At 42.7% G+C, this 13,094-nt stretch overlaps 2 protein-coding genes across 4 annotated transcripts in view; one reads left to right on the top strand and one right to left on the bottom strand.

Moving 5' to 3' along the window:
• Positions 1 to 13,094, bottom strand: part of cpsf1 (cleavage and polyadenylation specific factor 1) — an 81,380-nt gene that overhangs the window by 52,748 nt on the left and 15,538 nt on the right. Inside the window, exon 1 of one of the 3 annotated variants that reach the window (XM_048993191.1) lies at positions 7,814 to 7,817. The exons of the other annotated variants lie outside the window; for them this stretch is intronic. The gene's annotated coding sequence lies outside the window, so the exon portion shown is untranslated. Of the gene's footprint in view, positions 1 to 7,813; positions 7,818 to 13,094 lie in introns of those variants that run through there. 3 annotated transcript variants of the gene reach the window in all.
• Positions 424 to 13,094, top strand: part of LOC125718909 (serine/threonine-protein kinase PLK3-like) — a 35,003-nt gene continuing 22,332 nt past the window's right edge. Inside the window, exons 1-2 of the mRNA XM_048993214.1 lie at positions 424 to 522; positions 11,151 to 11,267. Of these exons, the coding sequence (XP_048849171.1) occupies positions 427 to 522; positions 11,151 to 11,267 (213 nt within the window). The 5' untranslated portion in view covers positions 424 to 426. The remainder of the gene's footprint in view (positions 523 to 11,150; positions 11,268 to 13,094) is intronic.

Below are 13,094 nucleotides of genomic sequence, written 5' to 3'. Positions count from 1 at the left end.
TGCCTCCGATAAATGCACAAGAACACAGAGAGTAAAGGGCCTTTTAATTTATGCCTTAGTAAGATATATGTATATCTTTTTCAGTAATTTTATTTGACATTTTATTTTTTGCATTTAAAAAAGTGCTTTCTTTTAAAAAGCAAAACAAATATGTACATAATGCACTAAAAGGGTTTAGTTCTTTTGTCAGTTGTTGTATGGAGTTTAATCATTAAAAATGTTCCTAAAACGGAAACCCATGAGTTATTCATTTTAAGAATAGTTACTGCTGCTCTTTCATAAGACAAAAGTATTTCTTATCCGATTAATCGATGGAATAATCGATAGAATACTCATTTTACTAAAATAATAACAGTTTCCTGTATTTCCCTTTTAATGAGGTAGTTTGTCTGCAATTTCTCTCTGGTTTGGGAAGATGTCGAAATCATGAAGAAGATGCAACACAGACATGTGGTGGGCATCTCACATAGTTTTGAAGACCAGCACTATGTGTACATCTTCATGGAACTGTGTCATAGGCAGGTGAGCCCAGTTGTATCTGACCTATGCAGACAGTCTGTTAAGGCTAAGACTCAGTGTTGACTCAGGCTGCCCTTTTCTCTGCCTGCCCAGACACTGAAGGAGATCTTAAAAATGTTTGAAAGTCCTGCTGTATGCAGTAGTGATATGTTGGTAATGTTTAGCGTAGTAGCTATTCTTCATCTTATGTTGCGCTTAGGTAGCCGCTTACGTTGATAGATTCTGGAATGCGGTGACGTTAACACTGGAACGCTACATTGGCCAAATACGGCGTCACGATGGTGCTGTTGGCAACGTCAAGAATTTCCTCGATCACTAAGAGTATAAAAGCGACTGTAATTGAGGCTCACTGTTCATTTTGTGCTTTCCCTGGTTTAGTTCTTCATCGTTGCTTCCTTCAAAATCGTATCATGGGTAGTCTAATAGGGACTCTGAATAGACCTGTAGTGCCCAAGATTTTGAATGACCCTAGAACCTCAAAGTGGTACAGCAGAGAAGAACATTTAGGAGAAGTATGCACTACAAATATATTGCAGCAGAGCAGTGATAGCAGAAGTTCCTCCATTATAAATATGTTTACATGTTTTTTAGGGTGCATTTGGACAATGTTTTAAAATGACAGACATGGACAGCGGTGAGACCTATGCTGTGAAAGTTATTCCACTAAAGTATGGCCAAAAGCAATGGGTATGTGCTATAAATTGTGTTCAATGTCAGTCATCTAGATTGTTTAACCATGTTTCCCTTTTACTTAATGAAGCAGTTTGACATTTTTCACAGGCATGCAAAGAAGCTGAAATTTTAAAGAAGATGCAACACAAACATGTGGTGGGCATCTCACACAGTTTTGAGGATGAGACAAACATGTATATCTTTATGGAACTATGTCGTAAGGAGGTGAGTGCAGTTGTATTGGACCTTCACAGACAGTTTGCTAAGGCTAAGACTCAGTGTTGATTCAGGCCGCCCTTTGTTCTCCTTGCCCAGACATTAATGAGCATCAAAAATGCTCGTGGGACTCTGACCACCCCCGAAGTCCGTTATTATATGCGGCAGCTGATTTTGGGGTTGAAGTACATCCACGAACAAGGTTATGTCCACAGAGACATCAAATTAGGTATGTGTGCATGCACACATGCTTTGCTTAATCTTCGGTTAATATTGCATTTCACATAGCATTGTCAGTGAAGTTCATATTGAATTCTGCTGTTAATTTTGCAACCGGGTAAAAGTGTATTATTATGTGAAGTACTTGAGTATATACCTAATGCAAATCCATTCATCTTTCAGCGAATTTGTTCATAAATGAGAACATGGAGATAAAAATTGGAGATTTTGGATTGGCAACCAAGCAGGACCCAAGGGATATGTAGGTGCTTTTTCTAGATTTTCTGGCAGAAGTTTCAGATTGCTTATGTAGGAAACTAAATCACATGTGTGCTTTAACATTTCACATTTCTGTGTATTGTAGACAACTCTGTGGGACATTCAATTATATTGCTCCAGAAGTGTGGAGAAGGCAGGGACACGGACCAGAGTCTGATGTTTGGGCAATGGGCTGTGTCATGTACGTATACCTTCTCAAGCAGCCTCACAGTCAAAGATCACCATGGCAGTTAAAGTCTGTGTGGGGCTTTACAGTAACATATATTTACATACATAAATATGAGAAAGAATAACATCTGAAATGTGCATCAGTGCAGGATTTTATATCATATGTGAATGAAACTTAAACGCCTTTGCTATCTTTCTCAATATAGGTACCAGCTTCTGGTTGGCGAATTTCCATTTGATTTCAGTGATATAAGCAAATTAGTTGCTTCTATCTGGGGATTGTTGTTCACTTTGCCTAGGAAAGTCCCCAAATCCGCGAGGAGACTCCTTAAAAAAATCTTTCAAGTCAATCCACAGGATCGACCAACTCTGGATCAGATTCTCCAGGATAAATTCTTCACTGAGGTTAGCACACTTGCAAACTTTTGGGACATGGATGACTTGCTGGTCACTGATATTTATCCCTCCAATCGAATTGTTTTACTTAACCATCTTAAATCATCACCCTAGGGCTTCACTCCTGAGGAACTTCCTGCCAGTAGCTGTTATTCAGTGCCACAGCTGGAAGAAATACACCATATTCAACCAGTAAGCCGTGTCAGGAGGTTCTTCAGGAGGTTGACCCAGTTGACCCGGAGAAACCGATCCAGAGGTAAGCTCCCTTAATGTACACCCTGGCAGTAGAGGGTCTCTTTGTTCCTCAGTGCCAGACCCTTGATCTGGCATCTACATACTTTCTTGCAGTTGAGTCGCCATATATGGAGCCCAGCATCAGACAGATGGAACGCAGGCCGCTGATTATACCAGTAACGGAAGAGCCAGCAAAGTCTCCCTGTTAATTTTCTTTCATTAACTTTAATTTTGCATTCAGTGTGTATAAAATCTACATTGGTTAACCGTTCTAAAACCTGTTGCACATTTCATTCTTAAACATATATCCAAAGTCAAAGTCAGTTTTATTTGTCAATTCCTTCAAATGTACTTGACATACAAAGGAATCGAAATTACGTTTCACACTGTCCCATGCGTAGACATTGACAACAATAAGTGCAGATGCACACAAAAACCGTTCTACACAACAAGGTAATATTAAGTCAAAAAAAAAAAAAGTGCAAGTAGGCTTAAGGCATAATACTTAGGTAACATACAGGATATAACAAGACAAAAACATAGCATATAGTAAAGTGTTCCAGCAGTGTGCACAGGGGAAGTAGTATACTAGTCTACTTGAGATAGTCCCAGGTTGTGGTTGGTAAGGGTTTTTTGTTTTAGTGCAGCACAAGATTGTAGCAGCAGTAGTAGTAATATAAATACTGGTATAAAAAAAAAATACTAAAAATATATAGCAGGAGGTGTGTGCAATTTGCAATGCAGGGGTAGTTATTTTCAGTCAAGAGTGTTGTTTTTTTTAGTTCTTAGTTCAGAGTGTTTGTTTCCTTGTTGGGGAGTGTGTGTGTGGGGGGGGGTGGGGGGTAGAGTCCAGTCTGTCTTCCTATACTCCTGCCAGTCTGGTGATTCTGCTGGCTGGGAGCCGGGAGGGGAGAGAGTTCAGCAGTCTCACCGCCTGGTGGATGAAGCTGTTGGTGAGCCTGGTAGTGCGGGAGCGGAGACTTCTGTATCTCTTTCCAGAGGGCAGGAGGCTGAAGAGACAGTGTGCGGGGTGGGTTGCATCGTTGACAATTGTGATGGCTTTGCGGGTGAGGCGGGTGGTGTAGATGTCTTGCAGGGAGGGGAGTGGTCCACCAACTATCCTCTCAGCTGTTCTCACAATGCGTTGTAGAGCTTTCCTGTTGTATGCAGTGCAGCTACCGCCCCACATAGTGATGCAGCTGGAAAGGATGCTTTCAATGGTTCCTCTGTAGAATGTGGTCAGGATGGGTGGGGGAGCACTTGCCCGCTTGAGTTTGCGCAGGAAGTAGAGGCGCTGTTGTGCTTTCTTGGCCAGTGATGCAGTGTTGGTAGTCCAGGAGAGGTCCTCACTGATGTGCACCCCCAGGAACTTGGTGCTGCTCACCCTCTCGACAGCGGCGCCGTCGATGGTCAATGGGTGGTAACAGGTGTGGCCTCTCTGGAAGTTGACAATAACCTCCTTGGTCTTGCTAACATTTAGCAGGAGGTTGTTGTCTCTGTACCACGTGGTCAGGAGCTCAACATCTTTCCTGTAGTGGGTCTCTTCGCCCTGGGTGATGAGCCCCACCAGCGTTGTGTTGTCTGCAAACTTCACAAGATGGTTGGAGCTGTAGGTTGGTGTGCAGTCATGTGTCAGCAGGGTGAAGAGCAGCGGGCTGAGCACACAGCCTTGTGGAGCCCCCGTGCTCAGGGTGATGCTGTTTGAGACATTGTTGCCCACACGCACCGCTTAAGGCCTCTAGCTGAGGAAATCCAGCAGCCAGTTGCAGAGGGAGGTGCTGAGGCCCAGTCTGTCCAGTTTGCAGATGAGTTGTTGTGGTATTATGGTGTTGAATGCTGAACTGAAGTCTATGAACAGCATTCTCACGTATGAGTCTTTCTTGTCCAGGTGAGTTAGGGCTGGGTGGAGGGCAGAGCAGATTGCATCCTCTGTGGATCGTTTCGCTCTGTATGCGAACTGGTATGGGTCCAGGGTGGTAGGCAGGGTGGATTTGATGTGTGACATGACTAGTCGTTCAAAGCACTTCATGATGATGGGTGTCAGTGCCACAGGGCGGTAGTCATTGAAGCAGGCTGGGGATGATTTCTTTGGCACAGGTATGAATGATGGTGGCAGTCTTGCAGCATGATGGGACAATGGCTTGCGTCAAGGAGGTGTTAAAGATGTCTGTGAAGACATCCTTCAGCTCCTCTGCGCAGTCTTTTAGCACCCTACCAGGGATGTTATCTGGACCCGCTGCTTTCTGGGCGTTGATGGCAGAGAGTGTCCTCTTCACGCTGGCAGCAGACAGGCACAGAGGCTGGTCGTGTGGAGGTGGTGGTGTTTTCTGTGGGCGTGTGTTGTTCTGTGCTTCAAATCGTGCAAAGAAGCTGTTCAGGTTGTTGAGCAGAGTGGTGTCGCTCTCACAGCTACGCGCTGCAGGCTTGTAGTCTGTAGTAGCCTGGATGCCTCGCCATAGGCTCTGTGCGTCCTTGCTATCATTGAAGTGGGAGGTTATCTTGTGTGTGTAGTCCTGTTTCGCTTTCCTGATGCCACGGGTGAGGTTGGCATCCGCTGTTCTCAGGCCTGCTTCATCCCCAGCTCTGAAGGCCTTGTCTCTGGCCTTCAGCAGCCTGTGGACATCTCCTGTCAGCCATGGCTTCCGGTTGGCTCGAGTTGTGATGCTTTTCATTTGTGTAACATCATCAATGCATTTGGTGATGTATGAGCTCACAGTGTCTGTGTACTCCTCAATGTCTATGATGTTATTGTAGGTGGCTGCTTCCTTGAATATTTCCCAATCTGTTGACCCAAAACAGTCTTGAAGAGCAGAGGTGGCCTCCTGTGGCCACACCCTTACCTCTTTCATAGCGGGTGTGATGACTTTCACTCTCTGTCTGTATGCTGGCATTAGTATAACAGTGAGGTGATCAGAGGTGCCGATGTGGGGGAGGGGGGTGGCTTTGTATGCTCCTTTTTCCTGTGTGTAGACCAGGTCCAATATGTTGTCTCCCCGTGTTGGAAAATGAACATGCTGATGAAACTTTGGGAGAACAGTTTTAAGATCAGCATGATTGAAATCTCCTGCTAGGATGATGAAACCGTCTGGGTGTGCCATTTGTTGCTCACTGATGGCCTGATACAGTTCGTTCAGCGCCGCATTTCTATCGCTGTTGTTGCTAGATGAAGGTATATAAGTAGTGACCAACAGGATCGAACTTATCTCCCTAGGCAAGTAGAAAGGGCGACACATTATGAACTCGGCCAGTGATGAGCAGTGTTTGCGTACTACGGTGGCATCCCGACACCACTCGTCACAGATGTAAACACAGACCCCGCCACCTCGGGTCTTGCCTCCGTCTACGAGAGCCCTGTCGGCTCTGTAGCATGCTAGCTGCTCCAGTTGTATGGCCGAGTCCGGAATGTTGTCATTAAGCCATGTCTCAGTGAAAACTAGCACACAACAGTCACTTAACTTTGCGATTCGCTGATCTCAGAAGTCGTATGTTATCCATTTTATTGTCCAGAGATCGTATGTTGGCCAAGAGGATCGATGGTATGGCTGGGCGAGTTGGCTTAGCCTGGAGCCTGACTCGGACACCTCCGCGCGTGCCCCGCTTCCTTGTCCTAGCGCACCGCCTTCGACGCCTCCTTGTCCGGGGAGGGGTAGCAGGCGAGTCCGGTGAGTTGCTAGGCCAGCTAGCAGGCTGTCGCAGAAGATCTCCCTTAGCATCACGACGTTCATGTTCAAAACTTGGCAGATCTTGCTTCTCCGAATGTGTAAGAGAGCCTGACGACTGTACACGTATTCCGACGTGGACTGACGAAAAACTCCAGCACAATTGTACTGTGTTGTTGTATATATGTTAAATGGTTTGTGTAGAGTTAAGGTTACAAACATTACAAAAAATAATTCAAATTAGATAATATTGGGAATGTACGAGTCACCGAATTGGTATTTAGTGTAATTATATTATTAAATAAAAATAAAAATAATACGTGTCATGACCCGGCTCGTCGGCTCCTCATGTGTGCCACGCCCCCTCATTATCCACGCGTGCTTCCCTGATCGTCTCCAGCTTTGTCCATTTACTTTGATTGGTCCTGTCTTATTTAAGTCCTGGTCTCCCCTGTTGCCGTTGTCTGTCATTGATGTTCGTCTACGACCGATGTTTCCTGTCCGTAGATCCCCCAATAAATCCCCGTTTTCCCTGCTTCTGCCTGATCTCCTGCTTCTCTGCCCGTCGCCCTGTTCCTGCGCCCCACCCGCTATCGCCGATCGTGACAGTACGAGTCACCGAATTGGTATTTAGTGTAATTATATTATTAAATAATTACTCATCAAAAGCAGATTGTCATAGCTCAGTTTACATCGTGTTTATCTTAACATGAACAATCAGGAGCGTTTATATTAGACTTAAAGAGATTTATAATTCCTACATTCGCAAAAGGTCTATACTGTGATGGACCGGACGCTTCCGGTCGCAACTGGTTTCAAACTTGTGCGCATACGCAGAGGTCAGTGGAAGGCTCTATTTATCTGTTTAAAGAAATAAAAGGTTTGCAGATCAGAACTGATGGGATCATCTGAGAATTGATACAAGAAAGCGCTACGAAGTCAGAGAAGGACTAAGACGCATATTAAGGTATGTATATTTAGACTTTTTAAAATATATGCTTTGTTTGACAGTGTTGCCACCAGGCGCATTTCGCGTATGCACCGATTGCAAACGAACAGACCGTTGGAAGTCATAGAAGTTTTAGATTTGAATGGATTAGATAATTCGCCAAATAATAATATTATAATTAATATTATATTAAGACTATTGTAGACATAGCTAATGTTAAACATGTTATAATTAGCTAACGTGAAATACTAGCATATCATTTATAATATTAACATAAACATCTAACGTTATGTAAATATTTTTATTTAAGAAAGTGCCTACCATTACCCTGTTACGAAAAATATATTCATAGTTGCTAATTATGCATTACAAAATGGTGATTTCTGCATTTGGTTTCTAATTTCGATTCCCCCCCAGATACTCAGATTCCATCAGATACCATATTGACCGTCTTATCTGAAGTAAGTTCAATGTAATGAGCAACTGTTCCTTCAACATTTTGAGATGTCAAGTTTGCAGCATTCAAGTGCCATTTTTGTGACAGTGCATTTACATCCTTAAAAAGATACGTAAATCACCAAATTAACCCAGAAAGGGGCTTCAAGGTGGAGAAAGGAGCAAAAAGACAAGCTGTGAATTCAAATGTTCTGTCTCTTATTTAAAATATAGCTGACTTTGAGTGGAGGGAGGAGCATAAGTTGCCCTCACAATGCGATCTCTGAACATTGTAAATAACAAAAGTGATTATACTTCTTTTGTTCTGCACAAGGCTTTTGCCAGTTTATATAAGCATGTTTCTGTGCTTGGTGTTTTTGAGCTTGTTTATGTGAGTACTTTAGATGTTAAAATGTGTTGACACATTTGAAGACAGTTAATGTCAGTTTTAATGCTTTTGAAAGTTGTTAATAAACCGGACATAACTGAATATCTGTGTAATGTGTCATTAATTTCCCCAAAAACATGTAATTTTTTAATCAGTATGCTACCAATACAACAAAATGCATTGTATTTTATTGGTAGCTGAGCATTTGTAGGTTTATGTACACAAGAGGGGGCGGCATGGTAGTGCAGTGGTTAGCACTGTTGCCTCACACCTCTGGGTTCCAGGTTCAAGTCTCCACCTGGGTCACATGTGTGTGGAGTTTGCATGTTCTCCCCATGTCATTGTGGGGTTTTCTCCGGGTGCTCCGGTTTCCCCCTACAGTCCAAAAACATGCTGAGGCTAATTGGACTTGCTAAATTGAGTTCATGGTACATGGTGTGTGAATGTGCCCTGTTATGGGCTGGCCCCCCATCCTAGGTTGTTCCCTGCCTCATGCCCATAGCTTCCAAAATAGGCTCCAGACCCCCCGCGACCCAGTCAGGTAAGCGGTTTGGAAAATGTTTTCAGCTGCTCCCATCAACTGCCGTTTGTCCACCATAGCAGCAAAGCTACAGTAAAGCTATACAAGTTAAAACAGAAGCTGATTGTCTGCAGATAAACTGTAAGCTTAGTTTGACACAGTATTTAAATTTGGCAACTTGCAGCAGACTGACAGCAGCCGTCACACTTTGTCGCAATGATACCTGCAGCATGCAGGGGTGAGTCTAAAGGGGAGCATGGGGTGTACTCAACTAGATCTATTTCAAGGCTTTAGTAATATTCTGCAGATTTAGATTAATATGAATAATATTACATAATCCTAATAATATAAATATAACATAAAAATTACCCCCCTCCCCCAACAGCCTGAGTGAAACTCAGACACTGAATTATCCTACTGCCACATATGCTCCTTTAAAGGCTCACACACACACTCACTCATTCTCTAACACACATCTCACTCACATTCACTTACACACACATGAACATAGCATTCCTATCTCATCCAGGAGATACAATCCTGTCAGAACCTTTTTTATGCCTCCGATAAATGCACAAGAACACAGAGAGTAAAGGGCCTTTTAATTTATGCCTTAGTAAGATATATGTATACCTTTTTCAGTAATTTTATTTGACATTTTATTTTTTGCATTTAAAAAAGTGCTTTCTTTTAAAAAGCAAAACAAATATGTACATAATGCACTAAAAGGGTTTAGTTCTTTTGTCAGTTGTTGTATGGAGTTTAATCATTAAAAATGTTCCTAAAACGGAAACCCATGAGTTATTCATTTTAAGAATAGTTACTGCTGCTCTTTCATAAGACAAAAGTATTTCTTATCCGATTAATCGATGGAATAATCGATAGAATACTCATTTTACTAAAATAACAGTTTCCTGTGTTTCCCTTTTAATGAGGTAGTTTGTCTGCAATTTCTCTCTGGTTTGGGAAGATGTCGAAATCATGAAGAAGATGCAACACAGACATGTGGTGGGCATCTCACATAGTTTTGAAGACCAGCACTATGTGTACATCTTCATGGAACTGTGTCATAGGCAGGTGAGCCCAGTTGTATCTGACCTATGCAGACAGTCTGTTAAGGCTAAGACTTAAGAGGTTAATAAAGACTTAATTAATAAAGAAATGGTATGTTTTTCAGTTCTCCATACAGCCTGCGTGCCCTTTTTTCAGCTCAGAGCAATGGCCCCTTAAAATTCCTGTGTATGTCCCTGGTTCCCTGTAATCCACTGATCAAAGCACACTTCCGTAGATGTGCCTGTCTTGTCTAGTTTTAAAGTAATTAACCCATTCATGTATTGTCCCATTGCACATTATACGGATACATTCGAACATTCAAAAATTAATTAAACTTCGTACGTAAGGCAATCTGGGAAACAAAGAGGTGTCCAACAGTCGCTATGAGCCCAAAATGCTAAACCACCATGTCATTGCAGCTGAATGGACCTATGATGTTAGCTATTAACACGATTTTGCAGAAATCACGAAATGGTTTGAAGCGCAAAAATAATCGTTGAAATTTATTATTTAATCGAAATGATCTGTGTCGCTGTCGGGCAAGAACATTATTACGTCGAACAGCTTCGAAGCGTTCAGAAAGACAAGATGTCCATCGAAGTTAGCAAGTCAGAATATTGTAGCGTCAAACTAAAGTTTAAAAGTTTACCTACTTATACAGGTATTATATGATATGGCTGTTAGCTAGCGGGCTGTACTGTAGATAAACCGTCCATTTCCGAAAGTCGACGTTTCAACGACAACGGCCGAAATGAGAAAGTAGGAAATGTTATGAAAGCATTTATTGGCCGCTGTGCTTAAACATAAAATGTTTCCTGTGTCGTTGCTATGTAATATTCCCTCCGTACAGTGAGCTATGTATGCAGTACTGACATGCAATCTTCAGCGTGGTAGTTAGGTATAGTTGCTATGTTGATAGATTCTAGAATGCGGTGACGTTGCCCCTGCCAAATACGACGTCACGAATTGCCTCGACCACTAAGAGTATAAAAGCGACTGTAATTGAGGCTCACTGTTCATTTTGTGCTTTCCCTGGTTTAGTTCTTCATCGTTGCTTCCTTCAAAATCGTATCATGGGTAGTCAAATAGGGACTCTGAGGGGACCTGTAGTGCCCAAGATTTTGAATGACCCTAGAACCTCAAAGTGGTACAGCAGAGAAGAACATTTAGGAGAAGTATGCACTACAAATATATTGCAGTAGAGCAGTGATAGCAGAAGTTCCTCCATTATAAATATGTTTACATGTTTTTTAGGGTTCATTTGGACAATGTTTTAAAATGACAGACATGGAGAGCGATGAGACCTATGCTGTGAAAGTTATTCCCCTAAAGTATGGCCAAAACCAAAGGGTATGTGCTATAAATTGTGTTCAATGTCAGTCCTCTAGATTATTTAACCATGTTTCCCTTTTACTTAATGAAGCAGTTTGACATTTTTCACAGGCATGCAAAGAAGCTGAAATTTTAAAGAAGATGCAACACAAACATGTGGTGGGCATCTCACACAGTTTTGAGGATGCGAGAAACATGTATATCTTTATGGAACTATGTCGTAAGGAGGTGAGTGCAGTTGTATTGGACCTTCACAGACAGTTTGGTAAGGCTAAGACTCAGTGTTGATTCAGGCCGCCCTTTGTTCTCCTTGCCCAGACATTAATGAGCATCAAAAATGTTCGTGGGACTCTGACCACCCCCGAAGTCCGTTATTATATGCGGCAGCTGATTTCGGGGTTGAAGTACATCCACGATCAAGGTTATGTCCACAGAGACATCAAATTAGGTATGTGTGCATAATCTTCGGTTAATATTGGCATTTCACATAGCATTGTCAGTGAAGTTCATATTGAGTTCTGCTGTTAATTTTGCAACCGGGTAAAAGTGTATTATTATGTGAAGTACTTGAGTATATACCTAATGCAAATCCATTCATCTTTCAGCAAATTTGTTCATAAATGAGAACATGGAAATAAAAATTGGAGATTTTGGATTGGCAACCAAGCAGGACCCAAGGGATATGTAGGTGCTTTTTCTAGATTTTCTGGCAGAAGTTTCAGATTGTTTATGTAGCAAACTAAATCACATGTGTGCTTTAACATTTCACATTTCTGTGTATTGTAGAGAACTCTGTGGGACATTCCATTATATTGCTCCAGAAGTGTGGAGCGGGCAGGGGCACGGACCAGAGTCTGATGTTTGGGCAATGGGCTGTGTCATGTACGTATACCTTCTCAAGCAGCCTCACAGTCAAAGATCACCATAGCAGTTAAAGTCTGTGTGGGGCTTTACAGTAACATATATTTACATACATAAATATGAGAAAGAATAACATCTGAAATGTGCTTCAGTGCAGGATTTTATATCATATGTGAATGAAACTTAAACGCCTTTGCTATCTTTCTCAATATAGGTACCAGCTTCTGGTTGGCAAATTGCCATTTGATGGCAGTGATATAAGCGAATTAGTTACTTCCATCTTGGGATTGAAGTTCACTGTGCCAAGGAAAGTCCCCAAATCCGCGAGGAGACTCCTTAAAAAAATCTTTAAAGAGAATCCACAGGATCGACCAACTCTGGATCAGATTCTCCAGGATAAATTCTTCACTGAGGTTAGCGCACTTGCAAACTTTTGGGACATGGATGACTTGCTGGTCACTGATATTTATCCCTCCAATAGAATTGTTTTACTTAACCATCTTAAATCATCACCCTAGGGCTTCACCCCTGAGGAACTTCCTGCCAGTAGTTGTTATTCAGAGCCACAGCTGGAAGAAATACAACATATTCAACCAGTAAGCCGTGTCAGGAGGTTCTTCAGGAGGTTGACCCAGTGCTTCATTCGGAGGAACCGATCCAGAGGTAAGCTCCCTTAATGTACACCCTGGCAGTAGAGGGTCTCTTTGTTCCTCAGTGCCACACCCTTGATCTGGCATCTACATACTTTCTTGCAGTTGAGTCGCCATATGTGGAGCACAACAGGGTTCAGGTTGCCCAGCCCGCGGAGACACCCAGCATCAGACAGGTGGAACGCAGGCCGCTGATCATACCGCTAAAGGAAGAGCCAGCAAAGTCTCCCTGTTAATTTTCTTTAACTAAAGAAAAGATATACTATACACTGGGTCAACAACAAGGGGCAGCATGGTGGTGCAGTGGTTAGCACTGTTGCCTCACACCTATGGGACCCGGGTTCGAGTCTCTAATGTCGTCTATTCTATGAACTGACATTGGCCTACTCGTCACCACAGCCTCCACAAAGACCTCAACATCCTCCTCTGTGTTGGACATTGTCTCATCTCTCAGTGGGTTTCTGCTCAGTGTGTCAGCCACGGTTAGTTGCTTGCCTGGCAGATGCACGGCCTTCACATTGAAACGCATGAGGCACATCAACAG

This window comes from Brienomyrus brachyistius, chromosome 23 (genome assembly GCF_023856365.1).
Source record: "Brienomyrus brachyistius isolate T26 chromosome 23, BBRACH_0.4, whole genome shotgun sequence".
Taxonomy (NCBI): Eukaryota; Metazoa; Chordata; class Actinopteri; order Osteoglossiformes; family Mormyridae; genus Brienomyrus; species Brienomyrus brachyistius.
The sequence above is the reverse complement of the archived record's forward strand: the minus strand, read 5'-3'. Positions and strand labels throughout refer to the sequence as shown.